Source organism: Phaethon aethereus, assembly GCF_964289735.1.
Source record: "Phaethon aethereus genome assembly, chromosome: 1".
NCBI classification, from domain to species: domain Eukaryota; kingdom Metazoa; phylum Chordata; class Aves; order Phaethontiformes; family Phaethontidae; genus Phaethon; species Phaethon aethereus.
Window position 1 is genome coordinate 25,241,443 of NC_138575.1, and position 27,284 is coordinate 25,268,726.

The 27,284-nt window shown below is 42.9% G+C and overlaps 1 protein-coding gene across 1 annotated transcript in view; it reads right to left on the reverse strand.

The window, feature by feature from the left end:
• Positions 1-24,969: 24,969 nt before the first annotated feature.
• LOC309411294 (ADP-ribosylation factor-like protein 8B) overlaps positions 24,970-27,284 on the reverse strand; it is a gene marked incomplete at its 3' end in the record, with an annotated part of 29,110 nt that continues 26,795 nt past the window's right edge. Inside the window, exon 7 of the mRNA XM_082007890.1 lies at positions 24,970-25,019. Coding sequence (XP_081864016.1) covers positions 24,970-25,019 — 50 coding nt within the window. The remainder of the gene's footprint in view (positions 25,020-27,284) is intronic.

Below are 27,284 nucleotides of genomic sequence, written 5' to 3' on the forward strand. Positions count from 1 at the left end.
TAAATATCTTTAAACCTTTAGTGAAATGGTGTTCTAGTTTTTGCAGCAGGTGCATTAATTTCAATCTTGGCAATTAAGCATGGAGCCCTTGTCAGACTCATGAGGCTGCATTTCAAAAACAGCAGATATCTGAGAGATGGGAAATGAAAGACTTTGATTATTGAATGGTTTATCTGTGAGCATTTCCATTGGTAGCATCTATATTTGAAAGCCACTTTAGTCAAACAGGTAATCTAGGAATATCCTGTAAAATTCAGATAGGGACTGAAAAGCCCAAAGTAAAGGGCAAAGAAGTTACAGGAATAGAAGCCCTCTCTACGTCCTTGTCATAGCCTCCTTAAATGGTAAATGCTTTTACATCTGCATGAATGGATTTTAATTAAATGTATTCATAAATAGAATACTGAGATGACACATCGCGTTGCAAATACAATCTGTCAGCAAACAGCATCTGGAAGAGACGGTGCTCTGTCAGCTAAAGCAGAGAGAGGAAGCCTGAGCCTTTTCCCCTGGGAAGATGAGAGGGGTGCTACCTCTGCTAACTGAAGACGATCCGCATGGTCCCTTATTTCTCACAGTTACACTGAAGGACCAAATCTCTGATCTTAGAGCCAGGCTGACTGGATTTCAGTAACACATTTCTGATGCCCGGTGTTTGAATACTACTCTGAGAGACTGTCCATCTATCAGCACCCATCAGCTGAGGTAGGACATCTATCCTTCCTTCATTGTTTGCTGGAAATGTCTTTATGGAAAATAAAAGAAGATGCAGATATATTCCAATAAAAAAATAATGTGGACATCTGTTGTGGGCTTACTTACATTTTAACAACATGGACACCTGTTAAAGAATAGGATCGTTTTGAATAATAAATTTGAACAAACAAAGGATGGCACACAAGAAGGATGGGCTGTGTGCCAGTGCCACCACTGACTGCCACGCTGTGCACACACAGCCACCTGCCATGTATGACGGGGGTGTTTTAAGCCATGCCAAAAGCACAGCTATTTTCAATAGCATTATGTTTTTTACATTCTTTCATGCAATAATACTTCTTTGACTACTTTAAATCATGTCCCAAATGTAATACCAGCCACTGCAGGTCATTCTCTCCGAAGCACAAATACTCCATTGACATTTTCCCTCAGTTTACATCTCTGAGACAAAGTCAGTCCACATGTTAGCAGGCTGCAGGTGTTTCCCTTGGTACCTGGTGTGGTCTACAGCACACATTATCACAGCAGGGCTTGGAGACTGAGGCCTCTGACTCTACTGTCCTGTAATAAGAGCACCCACCACGTCTGCATGGGTGTGGGAGAAGGGAAGAAAAGCATAAACATGGGTGCAGCAGGGATCTAGCAGTTTTTTGTGTAAGATACTAAGCAATGAAGGGTTTTGAAGATTACTTCGGTAATAAAACAACTTCAGCTTTTGGTAGGTGTATTTAATCAGCACGAAGGGACACAGGCAGTAGGTATACATTTTCTGGGAGAGCTATTTAGTAGGCGCAGCAACTGTTTCATGTTATACTAAATCTGAGGGGAAGTTGTCTAGACTCAGCATTGCATTGCTCCACTCATTAAGACAAAGCAAGGCCCTTCCTGAAGTTTGACTACCTTTCAGCAGTTCCTGTCTTCCTAAGACAGTGTGTTTACTTATCATCAGTACTTTCACCTCTTCTTAAAAATAGTCACTCTCTCCTAAACTTTACTCAACTGCCCAGCTTCTTTGAGTGTCTTTCCTAAAAAACCAAAACAACAAAAATTAATTTTTGTAAACTCGAATACACCATACATCTAGACCTTGAAAAGATTACCATATAATTTTGAAAGCATACACAGAATAATAAAAGCCAAAGCCAAATACATAGGGAAGGGATGGGAGATCCCATTCTGTCAGCAGTATCAGGAGAGAGATAAAACATAATCCCAGAGTCTGTGATGTATTTTAATGAAGAGCATTTCTTAACAGTTATAATGTTTTTGACCCTTAGCCCTTTATTACTCTTTCATTATCCATCTGGAGTGATGTTAAATACCTGTAACATTGCCTTGAGACTTAAATACTTCCAGCTGATTTGTCTCTGTCTCAGAGTATATTCTTAAACAAAAAGAAGCAGAAAAAAAGGAAAACCAGGAACCCTGAGCATTATTACATGAGGGCAATTATGTTTGGCTACATCCTGTCCATCCTTGCAGTGTGGCACAGTGCAACTTTCTGCTAGAGTAAAATGCAAGAGCATGTGCTGTAACTTTGATATACGTTACTGATTGAGCCCTGCATTGCAGAGCTACTGACCACATGAAACTGCTGAATTCAACTACAAATTCAGTATTTATGAAAATTGAGCCACAAAATGTATATTCTTATTCCCAGATATCTAGGCATGTCCTTGGGGAACTAGTATCCTTTTACATTCTTTGTTCATCTGGTGAGGTGCCAGTTAGGCTTCTGGTTCCTATTAACAATTACTAAATGGCATATGTGATGTTTCTCACAGAAAAGACTGCAGCAAACACAGCCTTAACAGAGTGGTTCATTTCCACAAATTTTACATTTCACCAGTAGCCATAGATTTGCATCATATTCCTGTTACGTTTCATTAAAGGCAGGAAAAGACGTAGTTGGACAAAAGTGTTTTGGACATTAGGATTAACAGAAAGGTACAGCCCAGATGAGCTGGGGTGTGAAGGGATTCAGTCTCTCAGCCATAGACATCAGCATAACCAGAGACACATAATTTTCCTAATGTATACAAAACAACACAACTTCCATGTAAGGTGATGCTGTTTCCATTTCACAGGTGGAGAACACAGGCACAGTGAACCTTAACTGGATGGCACCACACCCCAATGTGGGGTGCAAAGTCTAAACCGAGTTCATCTTAAAATCGGGCAACTGTCCTTTTAAAAGTAACGCAAACTGCACAGAAAGCATGCCCAACTGCTTTAAGTGCACAGCAGAGACAACAAGACAGCTCTGAACACCTCCAGAGAGCAATTTGGAGTGCCTAAATTAGGAGTTTACATCTCTCAACTTCTGAGTGTACATAAAGACTCAAAGTGCCGCTTGTCCCCGCACGGCCGAGCAGGCAGCCAGCTAGAGACGATCGATAGCAAACACTAAGCACAGGCCGTCAGCCCTTCTCTTACCTTGCTCTTACTGCAAAATGCAGCAGTGCTGCTGCTGGTCTTCCTGCATGGGGAACTGGGGTGCTTTGGGGACCCTCGATGAGCAAAGGCGAGCCCTGAATCTGGGCTGCCCCCAGTCTGGAAGAGTCTGTGCCAGAGCTCCCTGGTCCAGGCACCGTACCCACCTGTCAGAAGGTGAGGCATTCATTTTGGGAACTCTCCTTTGTCTTCCTGCTCAGTCCAGACCACTGGAAGTCTGGGGAACATAAGACTTGGGCTGAGAGAATGGCAGCTTGAGAGAGTCTGATTTTTACCTAGAGGATTATGCTCTTACTAGAAGATGGCAAAGCCATGTGATGTCTTGCACTCTTTGGGTTATTTCTGCTTTTGTCCTACAGATGTCAGATGCATAAACACTCTTCTGGGTAGGTATGACTGACCTGCAAGTCTATGCATGAAGTGACCTTATGCGTCCGATTGCTTCTGCCTGAACATTGCATAACATGACTTCCCTTGATACATAACATGACTTCTTCATTGTTTGTATATTTGCAGTACCTGGATCTGTGTGTCTAAATAAGATCTTTGTCTCTGCTGTGGTACAAGATGAGTAAGGGCATAAAGATCTGATGGCACTACAGAAACCTTGGTTTTGCAAGCAACGGTAGATGAAGTAAAGGCCCTCTATTGCGTGACTTCTTTAAATTTTACTACATTAGCAGCTATTACAAAACTAGTGGATGGTGGGAAAACACTGTTTTTCCTCTTCCAAACATTGTGGTTCTCCTGCTGAAGGGATTACCCTGACAAAAGGGCACATAAAGGAAGCCATCACTTCGTTCCTTTTTTCCAGACTACTATAGTGTTGTTATCTTCCCTTTACCACACAGCAGAGAGCAATTCACCTCTTTCGGAGGCTATATTGGTTTTGTTTGATTTTTTACACATTGTATTGCTGCAGAAGGACTCCAGTTTTCGCAGAGGATGCTCTCGGTTTAACCTGTAGCCTCTCTGGAAATATTTCCTTCATGCAACACAGTGTTTGACTTGGCTTTTTAGAAGCTCCACTGAAGAGGGAACTGAAAGAAAAAAGCCACTTTGATAAAGCAAACAGTTACTTTCTTATGATAGCTGCCATTAAACAGAGAAAAAATCCATCTGTGATTATTGCAGAGGAGCACAGATGGATGACCAGCCATTGCTTAAAAAAAAAAAGCAAAGTAAAACTTCCTGGGCAAATCTTGAACAAGAATCGAAAAGGAATCTGGTTGCTTTTCACAGCAAAGTCAGTGTATTTTAAATCTGGGTTTAATATATATATATATTTAGAAGTCTACAGAATGGTAGAAACTTGCCAGAGAGCCTACTTGATTTTTTTATTGATATAATAATATATTGATAACTTAATAACTACTTGATTAATATAATAAGACTGGAGTTTATCCTTGTAATTCTTTGATGATAATAATTTACATTATTAGTGGCAAAACTGTGAACTTTGGTACATACATTTTTGAAATCAGATTTGCCCCCTCTTACAACATTAACTTAATGTTACTGACTTCCCAGAGAAGGCAGAAAAGTTAATTCCTCACTCACAGGATTTTAAAATATCATACTCTGTTGGTATTTCACTGTCAATTCATCTGGGCCAAAAGTAACACTGGTATATACTGTATTTTCTGGATTGGAGCTCAAGGTACTGGAAATCTAGGAAGACTCAAGTCCGATCTGCTGACCTTAAGTATTCTATGAAATACCTTGCCGTAATATTAGATTGCATGAATTAATTCTAAATAGCAGTTTAGGTTTTGCTGCAATGCACACAGCCTGATGTACAGATTAATGAAAACGGGGGCATGATGATACTTCAATACAAGTCAAAATTTCAGCAGTATTTCTGGCACTGATAGACTAGCTGATTTTATCTCTTGGCTAATCATTGGATATACCCACCAGGAGAATTTTTTTTTTTCCCCAGTTAATTAGCTGTAGAAAACAGGAAGCATATTTTTAATATATATGAAAGACTAACTGAAGATGTTTCCCAGATGGAAGCTTCTTAAATTCTCTGATGTCTCTTAGTTATTGGCAACTTGTCCATTTTCCATTTTAGAACAATTTCTCGTCTTACACCCACAGCAAAGAATTGATCTCATTTTGACATAGATTATTAAAGATGCTGTGGATGAAATCCTGGCCTTATTGAAGTCAGAAGGCGTTTTGCCAGTGATTTAAGCAGAGTCAGGATATTACCTGGCTGTCTATAATGCCTGGAGCTTTATAGTAAAACTAAATTTGTTCATTTCTCCCATCAGAGATAAGTCTGCTCCCCTACTCAACAGTCTTTGAACCATGCAGTAGCTTGTGAGATAAAGTTCCCCATGACAGGAGAGAGATGTACAGGTTTTTAAGAGCCATCCTACAATACACCATCAGTTTGTGGAACGTAACCTTAGAAGGCTTTGCTGAACTTAAGGAAATTACTGAATAGTTACAAAGTTGATATGATTATCCATAATAATTTTAGTTAAGTAAGAAAAGTTTGGAAGTTTGGAAGAATCGAAGCTTTCAGGCTGTGGATGACAAAGAATATTGGCAAGGGTTATTTGATCACAGTATAATTCTGGGTTTCATTGCACCTTCTTGAGGATCTGCACAACCGGGAGGATTGTAAGTAATTGGAAAAAATATTAGAATTTAAATCTGCAACAATTATTCACCTACAACTCTATTGTTCTTACTTACCCCTTTGCTGTTTAATAACCTTCACTGGTTTCTTGAAACAACACATTGGAAACACATAGATTTGAAATATGTACTGGTCTCCTGAACCATGGTCATGACACGGTAGCTATTATTATTCCTAATAATACATTTTTTGTTTCTATTCTGATAAAAACATAAGTGGCCTGTAGGGGAGATTGCCAAGCAGAGGCAGTAGGAAAATGGTTCACTAAAGAAACAAAAGAAAATACTCCTAAGACAGCTGAGTTCCCTCCCTTCTTCAGTCGCTTAATAAAACAATGAGAAGAAGAGAAGACTTGCAGAAAGAGACGCCGAGGCCAGGCTCCCAGGACCAGGTAACTTTCAAGACTCTCTGAATATAAGTTAGTGTTTCCCACTATCGTGTTAGCACCTGTGAGCCTGGCTCAGGGTCCCTATTATGCTGGACATCCTATATGCAGATAACAGAGTGCTAACGTTATCTTCTGGTATAAGGCTGAATGCCTGCTCAGAATGCTCACCAGGACACATCAATCAGTACCGGAACGGCTGTTCATCCCAGCTAGCATCTTACCTATATTTCCGTGGCCATACTGACTGTGGTGCGTCTCAGAAGCGGCTACTGCACATGAACAGATAAATCACCCCATTCGCTCCATCTGTGCAGGCAAGACAGTTGTTGCTATGCCATATGTTCAAAGACTCTGACTGGATTTTACTGTGCATGTCATATAACCATCCTGTGCACATATAGGGTACCCGTCTGGGATGATGGAGGCCCCTTCAGAAGTATTGTGCCCATGGCCTCCAAAATCCTGAATGCAGTCCTGACAGCTATTCAGAGATTTACAGCGCTCTGTAGGTAGTAAAAAAAAATAACAAACAAAACAAAATAGATGAGATGTTGGGGTAAGAACCTGAAATTAAAAAAAAAAAAAAAGGAATTTAACTGAAAAATTAATCTTTGTCCAACTTGCTTCCGAACTCGAGGATGTCAATTTTATCATGATACAACAGACAGAGAAAGGTTGTTAGCTTGAATACATCAGTGATTATAGCCTGCAAAATGGCAATAAAGAAGGTACCCACCACTTTTTATTTGTGTTTATCCAAAATGTGCTACAGGTACTCTAAAGTAAATGATTAACTGCGTTGTCTGAAACAGCATGAGCAGAGATAGTATTGATCTATCCTAAACCTGTGGGCTCTTTCATCCCATCATGCCTGAAGCACTGGCAGGATATACCTGGTACTTGCTCTATAAAGTCTGCCTCACAATCAATTACATCCTACACCAAACTGTGTGTGTCACTGTCACACTGCAAGCAGAGTCAGCTCTACTGAATGCTATTCTTTTTCCCCTTTGAATATTGCATGATCCATGTTGCAAGAAGGGACAACTTGCATTTTACAAAGGTATTTGCTAAAAGCCACCGTTCTAAGATGATGTATAAAATATAATCTAATATTTTCAAGGAATTGTGAAAAACTAACAAAGTCCCTGTTTTCACTTTTTTTATCCAATTAAGTTTAGAGATGAATAGACTTTCCATAGAGTACAAAGAGTTCAACTTTTTCTCTGCTTCTCCCAAATTTTAAACACAAGATTACGGAGTGCTCGTTCCTGTTCTTTTCACTGAAGAGACAGCATTTCAGGAAACTTACTGGCCTATCCAATAATGGATGAAGCTTACACTCTAACAAACTGACAAGCAGAGCCCGGGAAAGCCTACAGAAAAAAAGTAGCCCCAAGTCTTACCAGAGATTTATGTTGTTTTAATTAGATCTATCGCGTTGCAATACCTGAAATTCACTCAGGGTCTTTCACAAACTCAAAATCAATGGCAAATCTCACTGTTAGTCTCAGGGGAGAATGATGAAGGTACACAGAATCACAGAATCATAGAATCTTTGTGTTAGAAGGGACAATTTAAGGTCATCTAGTCCAATCCCCTGCAATGAGCAGGGACATCTTCAACTAGATCAGATTGCTCAGAGCCCATCCAACCCGATCTGGAATGTTTCCAGGGATGGGGCATCTACCACCTCTCCAGGCAAGCTGTTCCAGTGTTTCACCACCCTCACTGTGAAAAAATTTCTTCCTTACATCCAGTCTAAATCTACCCCCTTTTAGTTTACAACCATGACCCCTTTTCCTGTCACTACAGGCCCCACTAAAAAGTCTGTCCCATTTTTCTTATAGGCCCCGTTTAGTTACCGCACGGTTGCAATAAGGTCTCCGTGGAGCCTCCTCTTCTCCAGGTACAACCCCAGCTCTCTCAGCCTGTCCTCACAGGAGATGTGTTCCATCCACTAATCATTTTGGTGGCCTCCTCTGGACCTGCTCCAACAGGTCCATGTCTTTCCTATGCTGAGAGCTCCAGAGCTGGACACCATACCCCCCAGAATAGAGGGGCAGAAACATCTCCCTCCACCTGCTGGCCATGCTTCTTTGGATGCAGCCCAGGAGACAGTTGGCCTTCTGGGCTGCGAGGGCACATTGCCAGCTCATACCCAGCTTTTCATCCACCAGTAATCCAAAGTCCTTCTCGGCAGGGCTGCTCTCAAGCCCTTCATCTCCCAGCCTGTATTGATACCGTGGGTTGCCCCAACCCAGGTGCAGGACCCTGCACCTGGCATTCTTGAACCTCATGACGTTCAGACAGGTCCATTCCTCAAGCTTGTCCAGTTCCCACAGGATGGCATCCCATCCCTCATGTGTGTCAGCCAGACCACTCAGCTTGGTGTCATCTGCAAACTTGCTGAGGGTGCACTCAGTCCTGCTGTCTATGTTGTTGATGAAGATATTAAAGAGTACTGGTCCCAGTACAACCCCTTGAGGGACACCACTCACCACTAATCTCTCTGGACATGGAGCCATTGACCACTACCCTCTAGGTGCAACCATCCAACCAATTCCTCATGCACCCAGAAGTCCACTCATCAAATCCATCTCTGTCCAACTTAGAGAGAAGAATGTTGTGGGGGACCGTGTCAAAGGCCTTACAGAAGTCCAGATAGATGACATCAATAGCTCTTCCCTTTTTCCACTGATGTGGTCACTCCACCATAGAAGGTGGTCAGGCAGTCAAGTTTCTTTTGAAAATGGAAGAAGGGGGTTAATAAGAGCAGAATCTGAACAGTTTAGCATTTGGGCAGTACCATGTGAGGCTGAAAGACTTCTTGTCTGGAGTTTTTTTTGCTGAGGATGCTCTTGGGTGAAGAATTACACGAAACAACACTGGAAGGGACCTTGGCTGGTCACTTAATTTTCCCTCTGTCATGACCAATAGCAGGGTCCACAATATCGCATTCGTCAGAGAATGAAGCCATGCTGGCTGTCTCCAATCACCTCCTTGCCTTCCTGTGCCTTAGCATAGCTTCTCGCAGGATCAGTTCCATGATCTTCCCAGGCACAGAGGGGAGGCTGACAGGTCGCTAGTTCCCAGGGTCCTCCTTGCTACACTTCTTAGCAATGGCTGCAACGTTTCCCTTTTTCCAGTCTCCAGGGACTTCACCTGACTGCCAGCACTTTTCAAATATCATGGAGAGTGGCTTGGCAACTACATCAGCCAATTCTCTCAGGACTCTGGGATGCATCTCAACAGGTCCCATAGACTTGCGCATGTTCAGGTTCCTCAGGTGGTCCCGAACCTGATCTTCTCTTACAGTGCGAGGGACTTTGCTCCTCCGGTCCCCATCTTGCAGTCCATCCCCTCGAGAGCTGTGGGAAGAGACACTGCCAGTGAAGATGGAGGCAAAGAAGTCATTGAGTACCTTAGCCTTCTCCTCATCCCTTGTTACCAGTCTGCCAGTCTTGTTCATCAGAGGGGGGTACGCTTTCATTGACCTCCCTTTTCTGGCTGACATACCTGTAGAAGCCCTTCTTATTATTCTTTGCATCCCTTGACAAGTTCAGCTCCAGCCGCGCCTTGGTCTCCCTGTCCTAATCTCTACATGACCAGGCAGCGTCCCTGTACTCATCCCAGGATACCTGTCCCTGCTGCCACGGTCTGGGCATTTTCTTCTTGCCCTTTAGTTTGACCAGCAGGTCTCCACTCAGCCATGCTGGTCTCTTGCCTTCCTTTCCTGACTTCTTACACCTGGGGTTCGAGAGCTCTTGCACTCTATGGGAAGCATCCTTAAAAATCTGCCAGCTCTGTTCTGCTCCCTTAATCATCAAACAGCTCATGGCAAACAGAGCAAGTGAATGATTCTGGATAACCAATTTATCTTTCTGCCACTCAACCCTCCTAGGTTGCAAATACATTGCTGTTGCAGCATCCTCAATGCTGACTGCATTATGAAGAGTAGGATGAAGTTTGTTTTGGCAAATATATATATATATATCTTGAAAACCTTTAGTTTATTTTTCTGCTTTTGAAAGGAGAACAGGGCACACATTGCATTGCTTACTGGTTTTGGTATAGTGCATTTAATAGGAGAATTTCTTCAGGTTCATTTTTGCATTACATTTTCTTGAAGTAGAAAAGAAAAACAAGCAATAAAACTAGTAGTCCATTGACTTACAAAGCAAACTTCATTTCTCTGTGGCTGCAAAATAGTATCTATCTACTGAGTTTTCTTTGTACTTCTGTCTCTACGTGTAACCCCAACTAGAGCAAATGAGTGGTAAAAAATGTCTTTGCTACATATCCCCTTGTTACCCCAAAGCTATCTATTTCAGCAATACCTAGGCCAGCAGTTTAATAAACACAGCAGGACAATGTCTCTAGGTGCCAACGAAAAAAAGGTTCTCCCACAGACAGAAAAGAATTCTCCTTGGCTACATGAACTCCATGCTATGTACCTTAAAAGGATCATCACTTGTTGAAAAAGACACTGAATCAAGTGGATAATACTCATGGGACTGTCAATAACAACCCCAAAGGTATATATAACAGCTTGTGTTGGGTTGCTGAAGCTTTCAAAACCAAATGATTATTTGGTTTAGTTGTGAGTAATTTGGTTTGGCACATGTAATTTATGCACAGGCTTTTGTTTCGTAATCTGCAGATTCTGAATTATTTTTCCTTGAGGTAGACCTGCCAAGGACCCAGGTAGATGTTATTCCACACCTGTAGATTGTTAATATTTCTGTTTCTAGGATGAAGAACTATGGATTTGGTAAGATTAATGAATAAGATCTATTTTCTGTGGACTGGTAGGTTGGGGTTTTTTTGCACCCACTCAATATTTAACAGAAGACTTTGCAAAGAGAGTGGACACAAGTCCATGGAAGAGTTTGGATGTCTTTTCTGTAGACTGTGGTGACATTTACTTAAAATATTTTTCCCATTTCCAAATCTTTTGTGAACATGGACAAACTCTTGAAGTTTATTCAATAGCGGATTTCACAAGCCTTCTCAAACATCTAATAGTGTGATTGCCATAACACTTCAAAAACTTTTGTACTCTACATGCATGCCTCACACCCTGCTATAGGTCAGCCAGCTTCCCTGCACTCCGCTGGTCACAGGAAGACACATCTGCCTCTCGGATCAGTAATTTTCAAACCAGCCTGTGCAGCTAATATGAAAACATGTCCATCACTCTTAAACACTCCCCAACCTGGAGCAATGCTCTGAGAGGTCAAGGTTAGGTTTCCCAGTCTCCTACTTGAAAAGGTGGTAACATATGCAGGGAAGGGATGGCTTGACATTTGAAAGTGACATTAAAAATAGATTTATCTCATGGCAGGCTAAGGTGAAAGCAAATAAAAGTGCTTATTTGCTAAACACAAAGCAGAAAACACCATGTGCAGAATACAAAGCCACAAATGTGCAGAAATGAAAATAAATGAGCACTTGTTTGTAAGTTATCCCATACTTGAGTAAGGAATTTAGCAAGTTATCTAATGCTGATGTTTTTCACCACAACAGCTCTTCACACTGTGCTGTGAAAAGCTCAAACTTCAGGCTGAACCTCGTTAATGCATTATATCTTATATTTAAATAAAAAGTGCATAAACTGTCATACTCTATATATGTGTGTGTGTGTGTACCCATACATGTATTTTTTACATATGTTCTGCTGCTTTAGATTGAGAGCAGACAGGAAAATAACCAACCACTTTGGAACAACATTTGGGGTGAGTTGTCCCTGAACCCTGCCTTTGCAAGGGGACAATGGCCTGGGTTTTGTCAGTTCTCCTCCCTTCCCCTCCCTTCTGCTTCGTTCTTTTTTCAAACAGACCCAGTGCAGTGTCATTATCTTCAGAGAAATCCACCATCCGCCTCACTTCATCAAGTCGGCTTGCCAACTACCTCTCATCCTTAGGAATTAGCTGATAGCACCATTCCCAGAAGGAAGGAAAAAGCTCTAGGATTAATTACTCTCCAGTTAAGTGCAGAAAACACATCTTCCATGACATACTTATCATCTCACAGCATGCAAAAAGGCTAACATCTTGCACTCTAAACGGAAAGCCAGGGACTCTATTCTAAGAAGCCTGAATCGCATTTCAGATGCAACAGAGAGGAGATGGTAGGGAAGGACTGTCAGAAGGAAAATGGAAGTAGAGAAAGGTGATCACATAATTCCTCAGCAGAGATTTGTGTTCAATGTGGCAGGACAGAAATGAGGGCTTGACTCATGTTTTGCTCGAGTGGATCTCTTTATTCTTTGCAATTACCACAGCAGAAATGAGTCCTGTGGATAATCTAAAGCCAATGTCCTGTTTTCATGAAAAGCAGTAAGGAATCTTCCTGCTGACCTCCACAGACTTGGGCTGAAGCCTCATCAGCCCAGCTTTGCCTCACCGGTTCTGTCAGGTGGCAGGCAGAGGCTAGCTGAGGAGACAGCAAAACAGTTCACCCGCGGCTCAGTCACCTCACAGCCTGGTACATTAGCTATCACAGAGGCTGTGATCTTCAGCAGCTGTAGTGCAGGTCTGCCACCCCTCCTGACCATCTCTGCTGTCTGGCAGAGAGGTGATGGGAAGAGCTGGGCAAAAGAGCTTCCTCAGCTGCCACAGCTCGGCCGCCACCAAAAAAAAATCAGTGGGGATGGAGAACGTGAGGCCAGGAAGGTGCAGCCCCGTGTGAGCCCTGCAGACAGGAGCGGCACAGGAGGAAGCGCAGGCAAAAGTGAAGCAGACAAATGAGCATCGTTAGGGAACAGCACAAAAAAAGGAAGCCAGATGAAAGGGATGCGGGAAACAGTCACAAAAATCTTCACCCCCTTTGTGTATCATATTAATTTGCATGGTGGTTATTTTTGTGAGGAGATGTTTTTTTCCCGAGGAGTAATCTGTCAGTTTTCATTAGCCCCTGGACCAGCAAACCCCAGCCAGCATGATGACCTCCAATTCTCCTCCCCAAAAGGTGCCATTCCCTCACTTCAGGTTTTACACAGCATGTTTCACTATTTACACTGTCTAATAGACCAGATTGGCTGCACTTAATGCAAAATAAGGGGCTTGAGCCTCAAACAGTGTGTCTGTGACTCCACTGACTTCAGTGGCGTTTCACTGATTTATAACAGCTCAGCATCAGGCACTGAATTGCATTAAAAACTAATAGCAAAGATTTTACTGTGTCCATTAAAAATCCTCTGTTAAAAGCTTAAAGTACAACAATTAAATGTAATTAAAACTATCCACTACATCAGTGCATTTTGTTCTGTACAGTGAAAATATCTCTTGCTGTTCCCTCATCTTTCATCTCGTGTTTTAAAGACATTGATTTATTACTTTACAGCGTCAGTAAATTGAGAAAACCTGATGCTTAGACTTCTTACATGTGACTTCCGTGTCTCATTTCTCAAATGTACTGCATGGTTATTTTGACAGTTATGCTAGATTTAATTAGGAATCTGTTTTCCAACAGTTCAAATACTGCAACATTATTTTGTTAGTGTTTCCCTCTTTTGTGCTTAGTTCAACAAAGACTGACCTACAACTTTGAACTTTCTTTTGGTACATGTAAGGCAGTGTGACAGCTTTGACTTTACTCTCAATAAAAAACAATTAATACACTCCAGCAAGAAAATTCTTAGAAAAACAGGGTCCTTTTGAATGATAATCCCTCCCCTCAATAAAGCCTTCCTTGTTCCCTAATTCCTTTAATTTTCCTTATTCACAGAGACCTATAAAGCCACTTGCAAAATATTTCATGATGATAATATAAGCATAAAGGCAAAAAGAGCTTTAATGACCTTACTGTAATTTTACTTCAATCAACTCAAAAGGAAGTTTTTAAGCAGTGAATTTGCAAATGTTTACAGGACTGATTGCCAATCTCTTTAGCAGTATCTTTAAAATGTAAGTTGTAAATGTATTCCATGCTCTTTGCCCCTACCTGTATTTCCAAAACAAAACATTTTCAGAAAGAATAGTTGGTTCTAGCACAACAGACCTTTCTGAGTAGTCTTTGTAAATATTGCTTTCTTGAAGCATTAAAAGTACAGTCCTACTTGCACTTACAGGCCATTCTGATTTTTGTGTAATCGGTGCAAATGAAGCATGTAATAGCGTTTCGTCAAATGCATGAAGTATGACCTTAGGACTTTCTAGCTATAGGAGAAATGAGAATGAAGAGACTTTGAGAAGTTAAAGAAGGTTAAGAACATGTTAGGTGATTTCATTCTTCCAATGCACGAAAATACTTATGCCTTGTCTACCTCTAAGCCTGAATTGATATGCTAACCTTAACTTCTTGCAGATAAGATACCCTTACTTCCTAGATTACCCAACAAATAGACCTATTATATTAGCATCTATATGGGTGATATCTAGAATAGGTAACATGCATTTGCTGATGGTTGTGGGCAAAACACAAAGTCCTTCGAGGTGTTAAGTACACATTTAAGCATCACTATATTAACTAAAAAGTATCCCCAAACACAGAGATTTCATATCCATTACTTTTTTTATTTTGCATATTTACAAAAGATGCAGCTGCTAAATCCTAAGGTTGAAACTCGTAACTCATAAGATTTCAGAAGTTCAGTACAGGTTGGGCCATAAACACTGAGAAAATCTCAGACTGCAAGGAAGACTGTGCAGAATTAAAGAGGTAGGACCTGAGGTAATAAAAAGGTTAAAAGGCTTGTTGCCTGGAATATCTGGCTTCCTTACAAACAAAAGTAACAAAATCAAACTCTCAGGTCCTGGAAATAGAAGAAAGCCCTCCTGAGTAGTTCATAATAAAAACATATTTTCTTCCATTTAATTTCACAGCAGACTTGCTTTACAGTGCCAGTAATTCACCTTTCTCAAAGATGATGCAGTTTTGTATGGCAAGTAAAATTTACTTTTTGACAAGCCATTTCTTCACTCCTCAGGAGGTCCTCGAGCAAACTAGTGGAGTTTTTGTATAGCACAAGGGAATAAACTGGCTGATAAACAGGTGCACGATAAAACTGTTTTCCTTCATTCAGTATGGAAGCTGAGGTTGTAGAACATGAAAGGTGTCTCAGTGTGGCAGTCTTCAGGTTAACACTCAGCCTCAGGATGCTCAAGGCATCTTCCATCTGCTGCATACCAAAAGCCAAGGAAATGGGCAGAGTGATGGTTTGGGAGCTGAGCTTTGGAGTGCCGAGGAATGGGACTTCAATCCAAGGCGGCACATACTGATGTCCGTCAGATGTGGAGTAGTATGACAGGCTCTTAATTAATCTGATCTGGAAGCTGAATTTTGTGGCAAAGTGTACAATAAATAATGAAATGTACCTTGACTGCCTTGACAGGTTCTTTGTGGAGCTTTTACAGGCCTCCATACAGCGTGAGTACAGCAAAAATACTTACAGTTAATCTGCATTGATCTCTACAGAAGACAGAACATGTTGGGCTCTTTCTTCCTGGTGGCTGACAACCTAACCTTCTAAAAAATCTGATTAATTTTAACCTTATTCAAATAGGCAGGTAGCCAACTACCCATCTGCATGTACAACTAGAGGTAAAGTACATGGATGTACATTTGTACATTCAAAGTAGCTGCATGTGCATTTGGGGTTGTGCATGATCAAGACCTAGTGTGTGGATTTGGGTTAAAGGTTTAAAAATAAAGGTAAAATGTAAGTCTTCAAAACCCAGTTTGCTCTCTCTTGAGACTGAAAGTGAATGATTGTTTTCCTAAAGGTCTCATTTAGCTATATTTTGAAGAATACACTTACATATTGACCAACAGATATCAAGAAATCCTTTTGGCCTATAACTGACCTACATTCTGTCACATCATGCACTAATATATACCTTTCTGTGCTGTCTTCTGAACCGAAGAGGCATCAGATCACCTCTTCATCAGCCAGAAAACTGTGTTTCTGCATACAGAAGCAGCACTCTACCTTATGTGAAATCTACACACCCCTAGGATTTCTGTGTCCATATGTGAGTAAAAAAGGGGAAGAAAAGCAAACACACAATATCTCTCCACTAGGCTTCACCACACCTGTCAAAAAGAAAATAAAGGTACTTGGGCGTTTTAAAACATTCCATTCAAGTCTTACTGCCATGAAATTGGGGGAGAAGACGACAGCTGAAGGAAGGTACAAGATGCTGCATCAATTGTCTTGACTGCCTTGGGATCTACTCCACTCTCCTTTTCAAATTGGAGGACAATCTCTCCACAGCATATAAAGGGAAAAACCTTGCTTAGGGATTACTTGTAATGCTATCAGCATTAGGGGGAACAGTCTGATTCAAAACATGGAAGTTCTTTTATTCTTGAATCTCTGTAACAAGGCACTTGGTCTAATATGGCTGTACCATGCAGCCTCCAAATCAAGTGACATGCTGCAAACTTGCATTCCTTGTCCTTTAATTGATAAATAACCTTAAACACCAGCAGTGCATGTGCCTGATTTTACATTGAAGGACAGATTAGGGAAATGTATTGACTTGTTTTCCACTTCAGTGAAAACACTTCCCATGCAATCTGTAGATAACAATGAGCAGAGTCAGGCAATGCTGCTTAACAAACCCACTTACTTTAAGTGCACTTATCTGCAAATACCTTATTCCTGAAAAAGTATACTACCTACCTAGATGTATCACAGTGATTCCGCTTTCAAAACTGGAAGGCAGATCAGCTACCCTCCTTAGGGACCATTTTGTAAAATTATATGCACTAGGTGCAATCTGGTCCACTCAATCAAAAAACAAAATCATTTTCTAAATGCCTATCTGTGAGCCCCAGGGATGAGTTGTCTCTGGCAGTGAGGGTTAGGTATTCAGAGATGACAGAGAAATTGCCTCTCTCTTTCTTCAACTTTTCAGTGCGGAGCTTTGACTCCATCACAGGATGTGCTGGACGCAGCAGCACAACCCATGAGAAGCAGAATCACCCAGAGCGGCTGTTCTCAACCGAGGACTTAGGTGCCCAAAGAAATATTTGAATTGTTACGAGGCCCCATACCTTGTCCACACTATCGTGGCCTTGGGGAGCCATTGGGAAAATCTATGCAGAGGCGGCCAACCCTTCTGAATGCTTTTTTCAACGCAAATTCAAATGCTCATGCTGACACAGCCCCCTCCAGAGGGGCCAAGGCCACAGTCCACACCCAACAGCAGCTGGGCAGAGCCTGTACTGCTGGACACCACAGGACTGCCTGTCTACCCCGTTAAAGGCCATGCTTCTGCAAAATCTCTCAGACACAAGCAGTAATCCCAACCACTTCCTTCACCAGCCTGAGCACGCTCCCATGCAGCAACAGGCACCTGCAAGGAGAATTACCAAACCGTGCCACGAGGGGCCTGGCACCCGGCTCACCCCAGGGGAGACTATATAGCAGGGCAATAGCCTTCCTCATCCTGCTCCTTCTCTCCCTCCCAAGTGAAAAACAGAGACCCACAGATGGCTGCCGTGAGCTGCACATCTCCTGTCCTTTTGCCTTTTCAAGCCAGCAGGCCTGCAAGACTCGGCAAGTGTTGAGTCTTGAAGAGTCGGCTGTCCCCAGTCTTCTTTGCCATATGACTCTGGTGGCATCAGTCTTCTTCCCTTTCCCACTGACCAGCAGAGACCTGCTCAACAGCTACACCTGGAAAGGCAAGAGAGGCAGCATTTGCCAGAGCCGGTCAGCATAGAAGACACAATCACACAGGCAGAGAAAAGGCTAAGAAAAGTGGGGGGGTTTGGACACTGTATGCAGCACACAGGCACTGCCACTGCCTGCTGCTTGGCTTTGCCCTGGCTCTCAGTCTGCTCCTCCCACACTGCTCCCACTGTTCTCCTTCATGCCAAAGTTGGTGACATGCTGGGCTTTGGCTACAGAGACCATGACCATGAACAACCCCCAAAGAAGTGCTCCATTTCCAGTCCAAGTGCTGACTACTTCAGACCACATCAGAAGCAGAGGGCAGAAAAGTTTGGGTCATCAGGGGATGGCTTTATGCCCCTTTTAGTGGAATCCAGGGGATGGGAGCCAGCATAAGGCTTCACCTCAAACTTTCTGCCTGCTGCCTTACATCTACCTCCCACCTGGCTTATCCACATCCTCAGGCTGATTTATGAGAGTCTTCCTGCATGGAAAGTCCACTTTCCAAGAAACATTTGACTACTCAGTTTGCAAACGCTCATACTGCATGGATAGCTCTTGGAATGTATCTCCACTCAACGATAACAGATCTCAACAGCTCAACTGACCATGCTGACCAAAGCAAAGGAGACAAAGAGGTGCTCTATATTCAGGCTGAGAACATCCATAATCGTCAGTTCATGCCATGGGTCTGCCGTGTTGCTCTTGTTGATCTATTTTGAGATTACTGTGACAGGATAGTTCTACTAAAACAGGGTCTGTTGCCTGCCCAACCTTCACATTCTTCCACGGTAGTTGTATCTGCAAAATGCTCAAGTAACAACCTTTCCAGCATAATGCTCACAATCTGGGAGACAGCAAAAATGCTGCAGGCCATGTCATGAGGCACATCTGTCAGTGTTGGCAGAACTGGGCCTGGTGAAGGGACTGTCTCTGATGGTATACCACAAGCTCATTTTTTCTCACATACCCATGCCACTTGGACTGCATTTCCTCTTCAGCATTCCTTGTTAGCCCGATTCGAAACTCCCTTTTCTTCTTGGAATCCTGTATATGATGCCACAATGAAAACAGCGTGCCCTCAAGAAGTCAGACATGATGTGTTCTTTCAAGGTGACTTTAGCACTGGGAAGACTCTGTGGACTATGCCCATTTTGCTAGGAAAGAGTTAAATGTAGAGAGAATGGCAACAACAGAACAGACTGTTCATTTTCTGCAAAAACCACACAAAAATGAGTCCAAGACCTTCCCAGATCTACCTTGGAACTGACTATGTCTGAATCTGGCTCTCACACAAGCCAAGCCATGTGAAATGCGCTAGATCCTGCTAGTGCTACAAACAGCTCCTGAACAAGGGTTAAAGCCAGGATGGACAAGTATGAGGTCACTTGCCTGCAGCTGCAAGAGGAGATGGCTGTCTTGACAGGGGGTCAACCGAGAAAGGCAGAGCTCAGTATTTCTGAGGGTCACACCATTGCCAGTAGGTCACAAGTAATCTGGAAAGCCTTCTGTTGAAAGCTGAAAACAGGACAGCATCCAGTCTGCCCGGACTTCACAGACTTGCAGTCTCCATAACAGAGTCCATGAGAGACTCCATCTCTTATAGAGACCTTGTGTCTGTGTTGACAGAGCGGTGTGTGACTCTTCACAGATGTCCCATTTAAGATTTAAGTGTCTTCTGCAGTGGAGGAAGAAAGTTGTTCCACCCTGTCTCATGCCCTGGTGGCTTTTAGATGACCATAGCTTCCAAAAACCTGGAATACTGTTTTCTTTTTGTTTACCAGTGATGGTCAGTCTATGCCTCTGGCCTGACTGTATGATAACATGAAACATCTGATTCAGACCATAATGCAACACCATCTCTTGCCAGGGATGTATTTGATCATATTGCACTTGATGACACATGATGTTGTTCTCATTCATTGCCCCACAGATCTTAAAACCATCCTTCCCCACAAGTAAGGAGGACGTAAGGACATCTCTCCTCACACTTTGCTTTCAATAGCCCATCCTGCATCACTCCATGCTGATGACCTCTGGCTCTAGACCAGGTTTGCAGGCACTCCCCATAAAAGAGGACGTGTCTTAGGTCACAAACACAAAAATATAATGGAGAGATACCATGGCTCCTGTCAGCATACCCCAGGATCTCTGAAGGGAAAAGTGTAAATGTGTCCTGCTCTTCGAGAGCATTTGAGTTGAGACAAATGCTTTCGTGGATTGGGAATGCTAGCGGATGCGGGAAAGACTGTGGACGTTGTCTACCTGGACTTCAGCAAAGCCTTTGACAACGTCTCCCACAGCATTCTCCTGGAGAAACTGGCGGCTTGTGGCTTGGACGGGTTTACTCTTCGCTGGGTGAGGAACTGGCTGGATGGCCGAGCCCAGAGAGTTGTGGTGAATGGCGTTAAATCCAGCTGGCGGCCGGTCACAAGCGGTGTTCCCCAGGGCTCGGTTCTGGAGCCGGTCTTGTTCAATATCTTTATTGATGACCTGGATGAGGGGATCGAGTGCTCCCTCAGTAAGTTTGCACATGACACCAAGCTGGGTGGGAGTATTGATCTGCTGGAGGGTAGGAAGGCTCTGCAGAGGGATTTGGACAGACTGGATCGATGGTCAGAGGCCAACTGTATGAGGTTTAATAAGGCCAAGTGCAGGGTCCTGCACTTCGGCCACAACAACCCCATGCAACGCTCCAGGCTTGGGGAGGAGTGGCTGGAGAGCTGCCCGGTGGAAAAGGACGTGCTGGTTGGGGGTGCTGGTTGACAGCCGGCTGAACATGAGCCAACAGTGTGCCCAGATGGCCAAGAAGGCCAACAGCGTCCTGGCCTGTATCAGCAATAGTGTGGCCAGCAGCAGCAGGGAAGTGATCGTGCCCCTGTACTCGGCACTGGTGAGGCTGCACCTCAAATGTTGTGTTCAGTTTTGGGCCCCTCACTACAAGAAGGATGTTGAGGTGCTGGAGCATGTCCAGAGAAGGGCAACGAAGCTGGTGAGGGGGCTGAAACCCAAGTCTTATGAGGAGCGGCTGAGGGAATTGGGGTTGTTCAGTCTGGAGAAGAGGAGGCTGAGGGGAGACCTTATCGCTCTCTACAACTACCTGAAAGGGGGTTGTGGCGACGAGGGTGTTGGTCTCTTCTCCCAAGTAACCAGCGATAGGACAAGAGGAAATGGCCTCAAGTTGCGCCAGGGGAGGTTTAGATTGGATATTAGGAAAAATTTCTTCACCGAGAGGGTGGTCAGGCATTGGAACAGGCTGCCCAGGGAGGTGGTGGACTCGCCATCTCTGGAAGTGTTCAAAAAGCGTGTGGATGTGGCGCTTCAAGACATGGTTTAGGGGACATGGTGGCACTGGATTAATGGTTGGACTTGATGATCTTGAAGGTCCTTTCCAACCTTGTGATTCTGTGATTCTGTGAAATCCCTAAGAAGAAATGCTCCACAGACATACTGTATGGCCTGCCACATATTTACTCCAAGGCATGGACTGGTCTGGAAACCATGGTGCCAAAAATAGCCAGAAGCCAGCCCTCCACCCACACCCCACTTCCCTTACATGCTTTTCAGCCGTGGCGTTACGGCCTGAGCTAGGCAGACCGTGTTATGTGAGCCCTTGCAGGATCACAGCGTGCCTGCTAGACCAAACTGGGTCATAGCAAGAGGCAGAAGAGCCTTGCTAGAGATGCCAGCCAAGGGTACAGTCTGTCCTGTTTCACAAACTTTAAAATTCTGGGGTCACTACACACAGTTCTTGTGTATGTTCCATCACCCTGCTCAAAAGTCTTGTGACAGCCGGTATACACGCCCTGTCCTAAATCACAGAACAGAGGCATTCAGCTTAGTATGCTGCTCAAGTGACTGAAGTACCGGCGTTTTACAAAATAGATTATTCAGGAGCAAATTATGTATGTGTCACTGCGCTCTGCAATAAATATAGAAAGTTTTATAGTGCACTTGATAAAAAACTTGACTTTATATGGCTTTTTTATATCATTTAACTAAAATTTTATGTTCGTGATTGCTTTCTACAATACACAATGCAAATGGAAAAGAAATATGAGGAAAATTACATCACTAGCAGGAAAAAAAAATAAAAAATAAAATGCGCTGGAAGTAAAACAGATGGTTGGCACCTGGTGGTTCTGTATAGCCTTGGGTGACAGTTAAACTGTTCCTACGCTTGGGAGAAGGAAAAAAGGTAAGAGAAACATGTCTGTATCACTGCTGCACTCATGCTATTTTAAGGCTCTTGACATTGTCAGGTCTGGGGTTACAAGCTGTGCCTAAACTAAGGTTAGTCCTAGTTCCTCAACTGTCCACATCCCCCAACGCTGCTCTCTTCCCATAGCCTGGAGGTTCCTGTGTATGTAGGCCAGATCACCACCATCACACACGCCTAAGGCTCAGGGCCGCTGAGCACACCGTGGCACTTGCCACCTCCCAGAAAAGCCGGAGCACAACAGCAGCCTTTGCTGCTCTGTCTTGCGGTCAGCAACCACAGTGTGGTCACTCCACGTACCTCCATGCCCTCCCTGCTTCTGAAATACACCTAGGGTGGATCCACGCAAGGCACTGCATTGTATATTGCTGTCTCAGCAAGGGGACTCTCCCTGCAGAGGCTCCGCTGCAGAGGAAATTTGTGACCTCTCCAAACAACATTGCTGCCAGTTGTCTAGACCTCTGTAACACTTTACGGCTGTTTGCAGTCTCAGAAACAGGATGTCAGAGTTGTCAGTCAGCTACAATTCATCTTTCCTACAAAGCTATTGAGTGTGACAGTAAACACTCATCTTGAGCTCAGCCCATTTTGAAAAATTACTTGAAGGCAAGTTGCTGAGAAACAAACGGGCTGTTTCAAATGGGAACAGTGAGGCCAGTGCCTGTGGTGATTTGCCTTGGGTTTGGATACAAGGTCACACAGCAGGAGAAAAGAAGAAAAAAAAAATCCTATGCTGTATAATGGCATGATTTTAATAAGAAAATTGTTCATTCTCATCTCTTAATCACAGAGATTCATTCAGCCACCCTGGAACCTAACCTCCACCCTCTCCACAGGCTGTCTTTAGCTTGCATTGGTACTTGGTGACGTGTATACCACATACAGGAAGTTAACTTCTTTGGTCATCTCCCAAGGAAATACTACACTGAGCAAAGCAAGGGAAGGACAGGAGCCAGCATAACTTTTCTCACCAGTGCTCTCTTGGAAAACTGGCTGGTTTCCAATCAGCCTGCAAAGAGGTTGTGTCCACCCCCGCAAACCACCTGCAGCAAAGGGGCAAGAGAGGTCCAGGTTAGGGAGCGATGCAGTAAGATTTGATACGGAGCTCCTGTTCCAGAAGCGTGACCTTGCATGCCGTGACAGTAGGTTGGAAGGATGAGGCACTACAGCCAAAAAGCACAACTACAGGAAGGCTGCCGAGGCCACTGGTACAGAAGCGGCTTTTCTCCTGTATGCATAATGACTGCAATTCCAGTGCCTTTTACAATGGCTTCACTGCTTCAAAAGTCCATGAGCAACAACAGTGTTCAAAATTCGTCACCTTAGCCATTTAATGCTGTTTTTTCAGCATAAAAAAATGTCACTAGATGGGTTACATGACAGATTTTGGAAGGTCATTTCCAACATCCCAATTCAGGAACATCCACTATTTACATATTTACTGAGCACTTGGCACATAACACATAGACAAATTATTTTCATGTAACCACAGAAAAATTAGCCTCTCTGGCCAGACTTCTGCAGGCTATATTGCAAACATTTATGAACAACTGCTATAACCTATCATGCTTGTAGTAGCATTCCTGTGACACTTGATAAAGATTTCATCAAGTCTGTTCAGCATGTTTTAAGCAGCTTATCAGAGCCACTAACCAAAAAGCATCCTCAAACAGACTTGACAAAAAATGTTGCTATTTTTGCAGCACACATACTTAATTGCAAAAACTGCATATATAGCCTTTCTAATACTAAGGCAATCAGTCCACTTACCACAACTTTAGATCAGCATTCAAGAACTTCTCCCTCCTAGATCTGCACGTGTCCTTGAAACACTTGGCCACTGAGCATCTATCTTGCATAACTTTTAACTCTATCTACTATTTCTTGACATAAACTTTCCATATTTAATAGAATTTCCAAACTCACAGAAGAATTCCCACCAGAGTGCTTTTAAAGAAGTATTTGGAAGCAGGTATCTGTAAGACGCTAGCAATGCATCAAAATTAAAAAGTTAACTGCTCCTTTAATCTGTTTCAAAAGAACTAATCCAAGTTCAGAGCGCAGCTAATGTTAGGCTGTATAGTATACTTGAAACTTCTGAAGGTTCAGGAACGGAAGAAGTAGTCCAGAAGCACTGTGAAAATTATTTCATTCATAACAAAAATGCTTACGAAATCCATGAATTTTAGGGGTAATAATGTCAGAAAGGATGCACATGCTCTCACCTGCTCTCCCTCTGTATTTCCTTCTCTGTTTAAGAGAGAAAAACATTCACTGCATTCCAGGCTCTTTCCTCTCCCAACAGAGGAGGACAGTATTGTCTAGAATTTGTTTTATTTTTGAATTCCGAAAGAATATTCATATGAATCATTTACATTAGTGACTGGAAAAAATAGATAACTACAGATACATGACTTTGGAAATAACTTCTCACCAATCAGAGTATTTGAAAGTGTTGTAAAGATGCTTTTAATTATGGTTTTAATTGATTATTGAGAATTATAGGTGTTCGCAAGGAAACACTCTGTATGAAAAATTATATGAAATGTTAAAAAAACCCAGTCATATCTGTTTCCACTGTGCAGTTTATTCAGTTTCAAATTAGAAAAAAATTACTAAGTATTTGACAATTCACATGCATAAACTCAAACATTTCAGCCCAAAAAAGTATTGTTTTCTTTCGGTCCTGTATTAAGGCGTTCAGGAATTTCACATAGGCAGACAAGTATCTGGATTTTTAAAAAAACAAGAACCCAAGATAGAGAGACAAGCTATAACTCAGTTTTACTTCTGTTAACAAATATGATCAAAGTGAGTCCTGGTAGTATGCAGTTGCATTCTTTGTCTTTTCACTTGTGTACAGCTGATAGGAGTCAAAGTGATTGGGAATGAGTTATCTTCAGCAAAAGTTTTCTTCAACAGTGTCTTGATTTGGAGTGCTGAATAAGCCATTGTAATGTTATGTCTGCCAGGATAGATAAAACAAAATTAAAAACTCAACCAGCTGTTTGCAGAGTGTAAAGGGACAACAGAACACCAGCAGGCTAATACAAATAAAAAAACCACCACAAACAAACAAACCCAGAAAAACCACAGGTTCTCATTCACACCTAATTAAAAATTCAGTACTTAAGACTCCAAGTTGGCTTTTTTCCTGTCGTTTTTTGTTTGTTTTTAAATCATGTGCATTTTGTATTCTTGAAATATGATGACTGACATCAAATTCTCTAAACCACAGATGAAGAACTGTTGGAGAAGCAAAGATTTAAGACGACCATAAAATGAACTGTAAAATCCAGACTGGAATGAAATGCAGTGTGAGAACAAAGGCAGAAATACATGACCAGAAGGAAAGAGAAGGGCAAACATCTGACAAAGCATTAAGAAGCCATCTAGGTAGGTTGTCGGAGTCCAAGGTCTCTGAAAGACATGCAATACTAGACTACAATTTGGTAGCTGAAATTGTTTCCCTTCCTGATACAACCTAATGCATTGGGCTGAAAACTGCAGCAGTTCACAAATTGATTCATGAGCAGATTAGATGTTTTTGCCTCAAGGCAGTAACATCTGTCAGGGAGGTAGGAAGCTTGTCAGGGGGCAGCAACAGCTCTAGCCCTCAAATTTAGATTTGTTGACACATCTGTCCTAAATTCAAGACAGTATTCCATGAATATCCTGGCAGACCAGCTTAGGCACAGAGACTGCAGACAAAAGCATCCCACAGCATCTGAAACAAAGCTAATAACTATATAATAATCTTCCACAGTCTCCCAGGACACAGAAACTGGCAGCCTTACACCTCCACCTCCCGATAAGACCAGCTAGCTAGGCTGCAGTTTGCACTAAAAAACAACTATCATCTCATTCAATTGCATTGACATCAATCAAAAATGCAGAGGAAGAAGACAGCTCCCACTCTTCCCCTTAACAGCCTAGTAGTTTCATCACTTTAATAAGTTAACTATATTCTCACTGCAGTTTTTCACTATAAATGGTATGTTCCTGTCCTTTGATCTCCCTAGGCTCTTGCTCAACCTCTTGGCAGTTTTTCAAGGTCTTCCTCAAAATATGGCACACAGTGCTCCAGTAATGCCCGCACCATTCCAAACACACACGATATACGTAATCTGCTCCCATTTGTTATTTCTTTGGACAAATATTCAGGAACCAGGTTACCCTTTCTAAGCACAATGTTACACTGGAAGATACTTGACTGATTCTCAGTTAGGATTTGAGTCTTTTTCATCACTACTTCCAGGACTGCCACAAGTAAATGATCTACACAGTTCTGCATTAGTGATCATTCTTTTCATTATTTTCCCATTTGTAAATTTTAGCATGCTTTTTTTGCATGGTTTTTTCCTCCAGACCATCCATATAAATGAACCAGGATCAAAAAGTATTTTCTCCAGGATCCTCTCAGAAATTAAGCCAGTTTTACCAGTTTCTAGTCACAAGAGCACTTCTGGGATGCTCCCCTGCAGCCTTGCCAATTTGATAAGGATCCAGCACTACATTTCTAAAACCTCAATCACCTTCACTGCCTTTCACCTAAGCAGATAATCCTGACTAGGCTGTCCTCCTCAGTCCTTATAATCCAAAGTCTAATCTTAATACATTCTGCGTATTTCCCTCAGAGATAACTGTTGCACCCCAAGCCGCAGCAAACCTAGGTCTGGCCTCCTACAAACCAGCGTACCCAAACGCTGTACAGGATTTCCAAGAGAAGCCCTCGCTGCCTAACACGTCCCTACACACAGCTGACATCTCCCCCAGCCTCCTGAAGCCCAAGTATCATGGCATAGTCTCCTCACCTCCTCCACTACCTGGTCCTCTCTGCCTAGGATGGAAATTTCCCCTGCTGCTGGGAGAAACTGGCTTTCCTCCCGCTCCCACTCCCACCGTCTCTCGTTCAGCTGAGCCCTACAGAGCTGCCTAGCTCTTCTAACCAGCCTGGCTTCCTCAAGAAGCGGCTATAAAGATCTACCCAGGCTGTATCGCTGCCATCCAGCACCGCTTGTCTTAGCAGGGTGCAGGGAAGAAGGGTGGCACATGCCCCCAGGTAACCGCTGCTGCTGGCCCAGCCTGAGCTTCACCCCTTTCTCCTGCTCTGTGCAGGGAAGCGAAGGGGAGAACACAACAGGGGAAAGGGACAGGAAAGTGGAAGAGAGGGGGGAAGAGAGAGGAAAGGGCAAAAAGCAAAGGCAGATGGGAGACAATTTCATGAGGC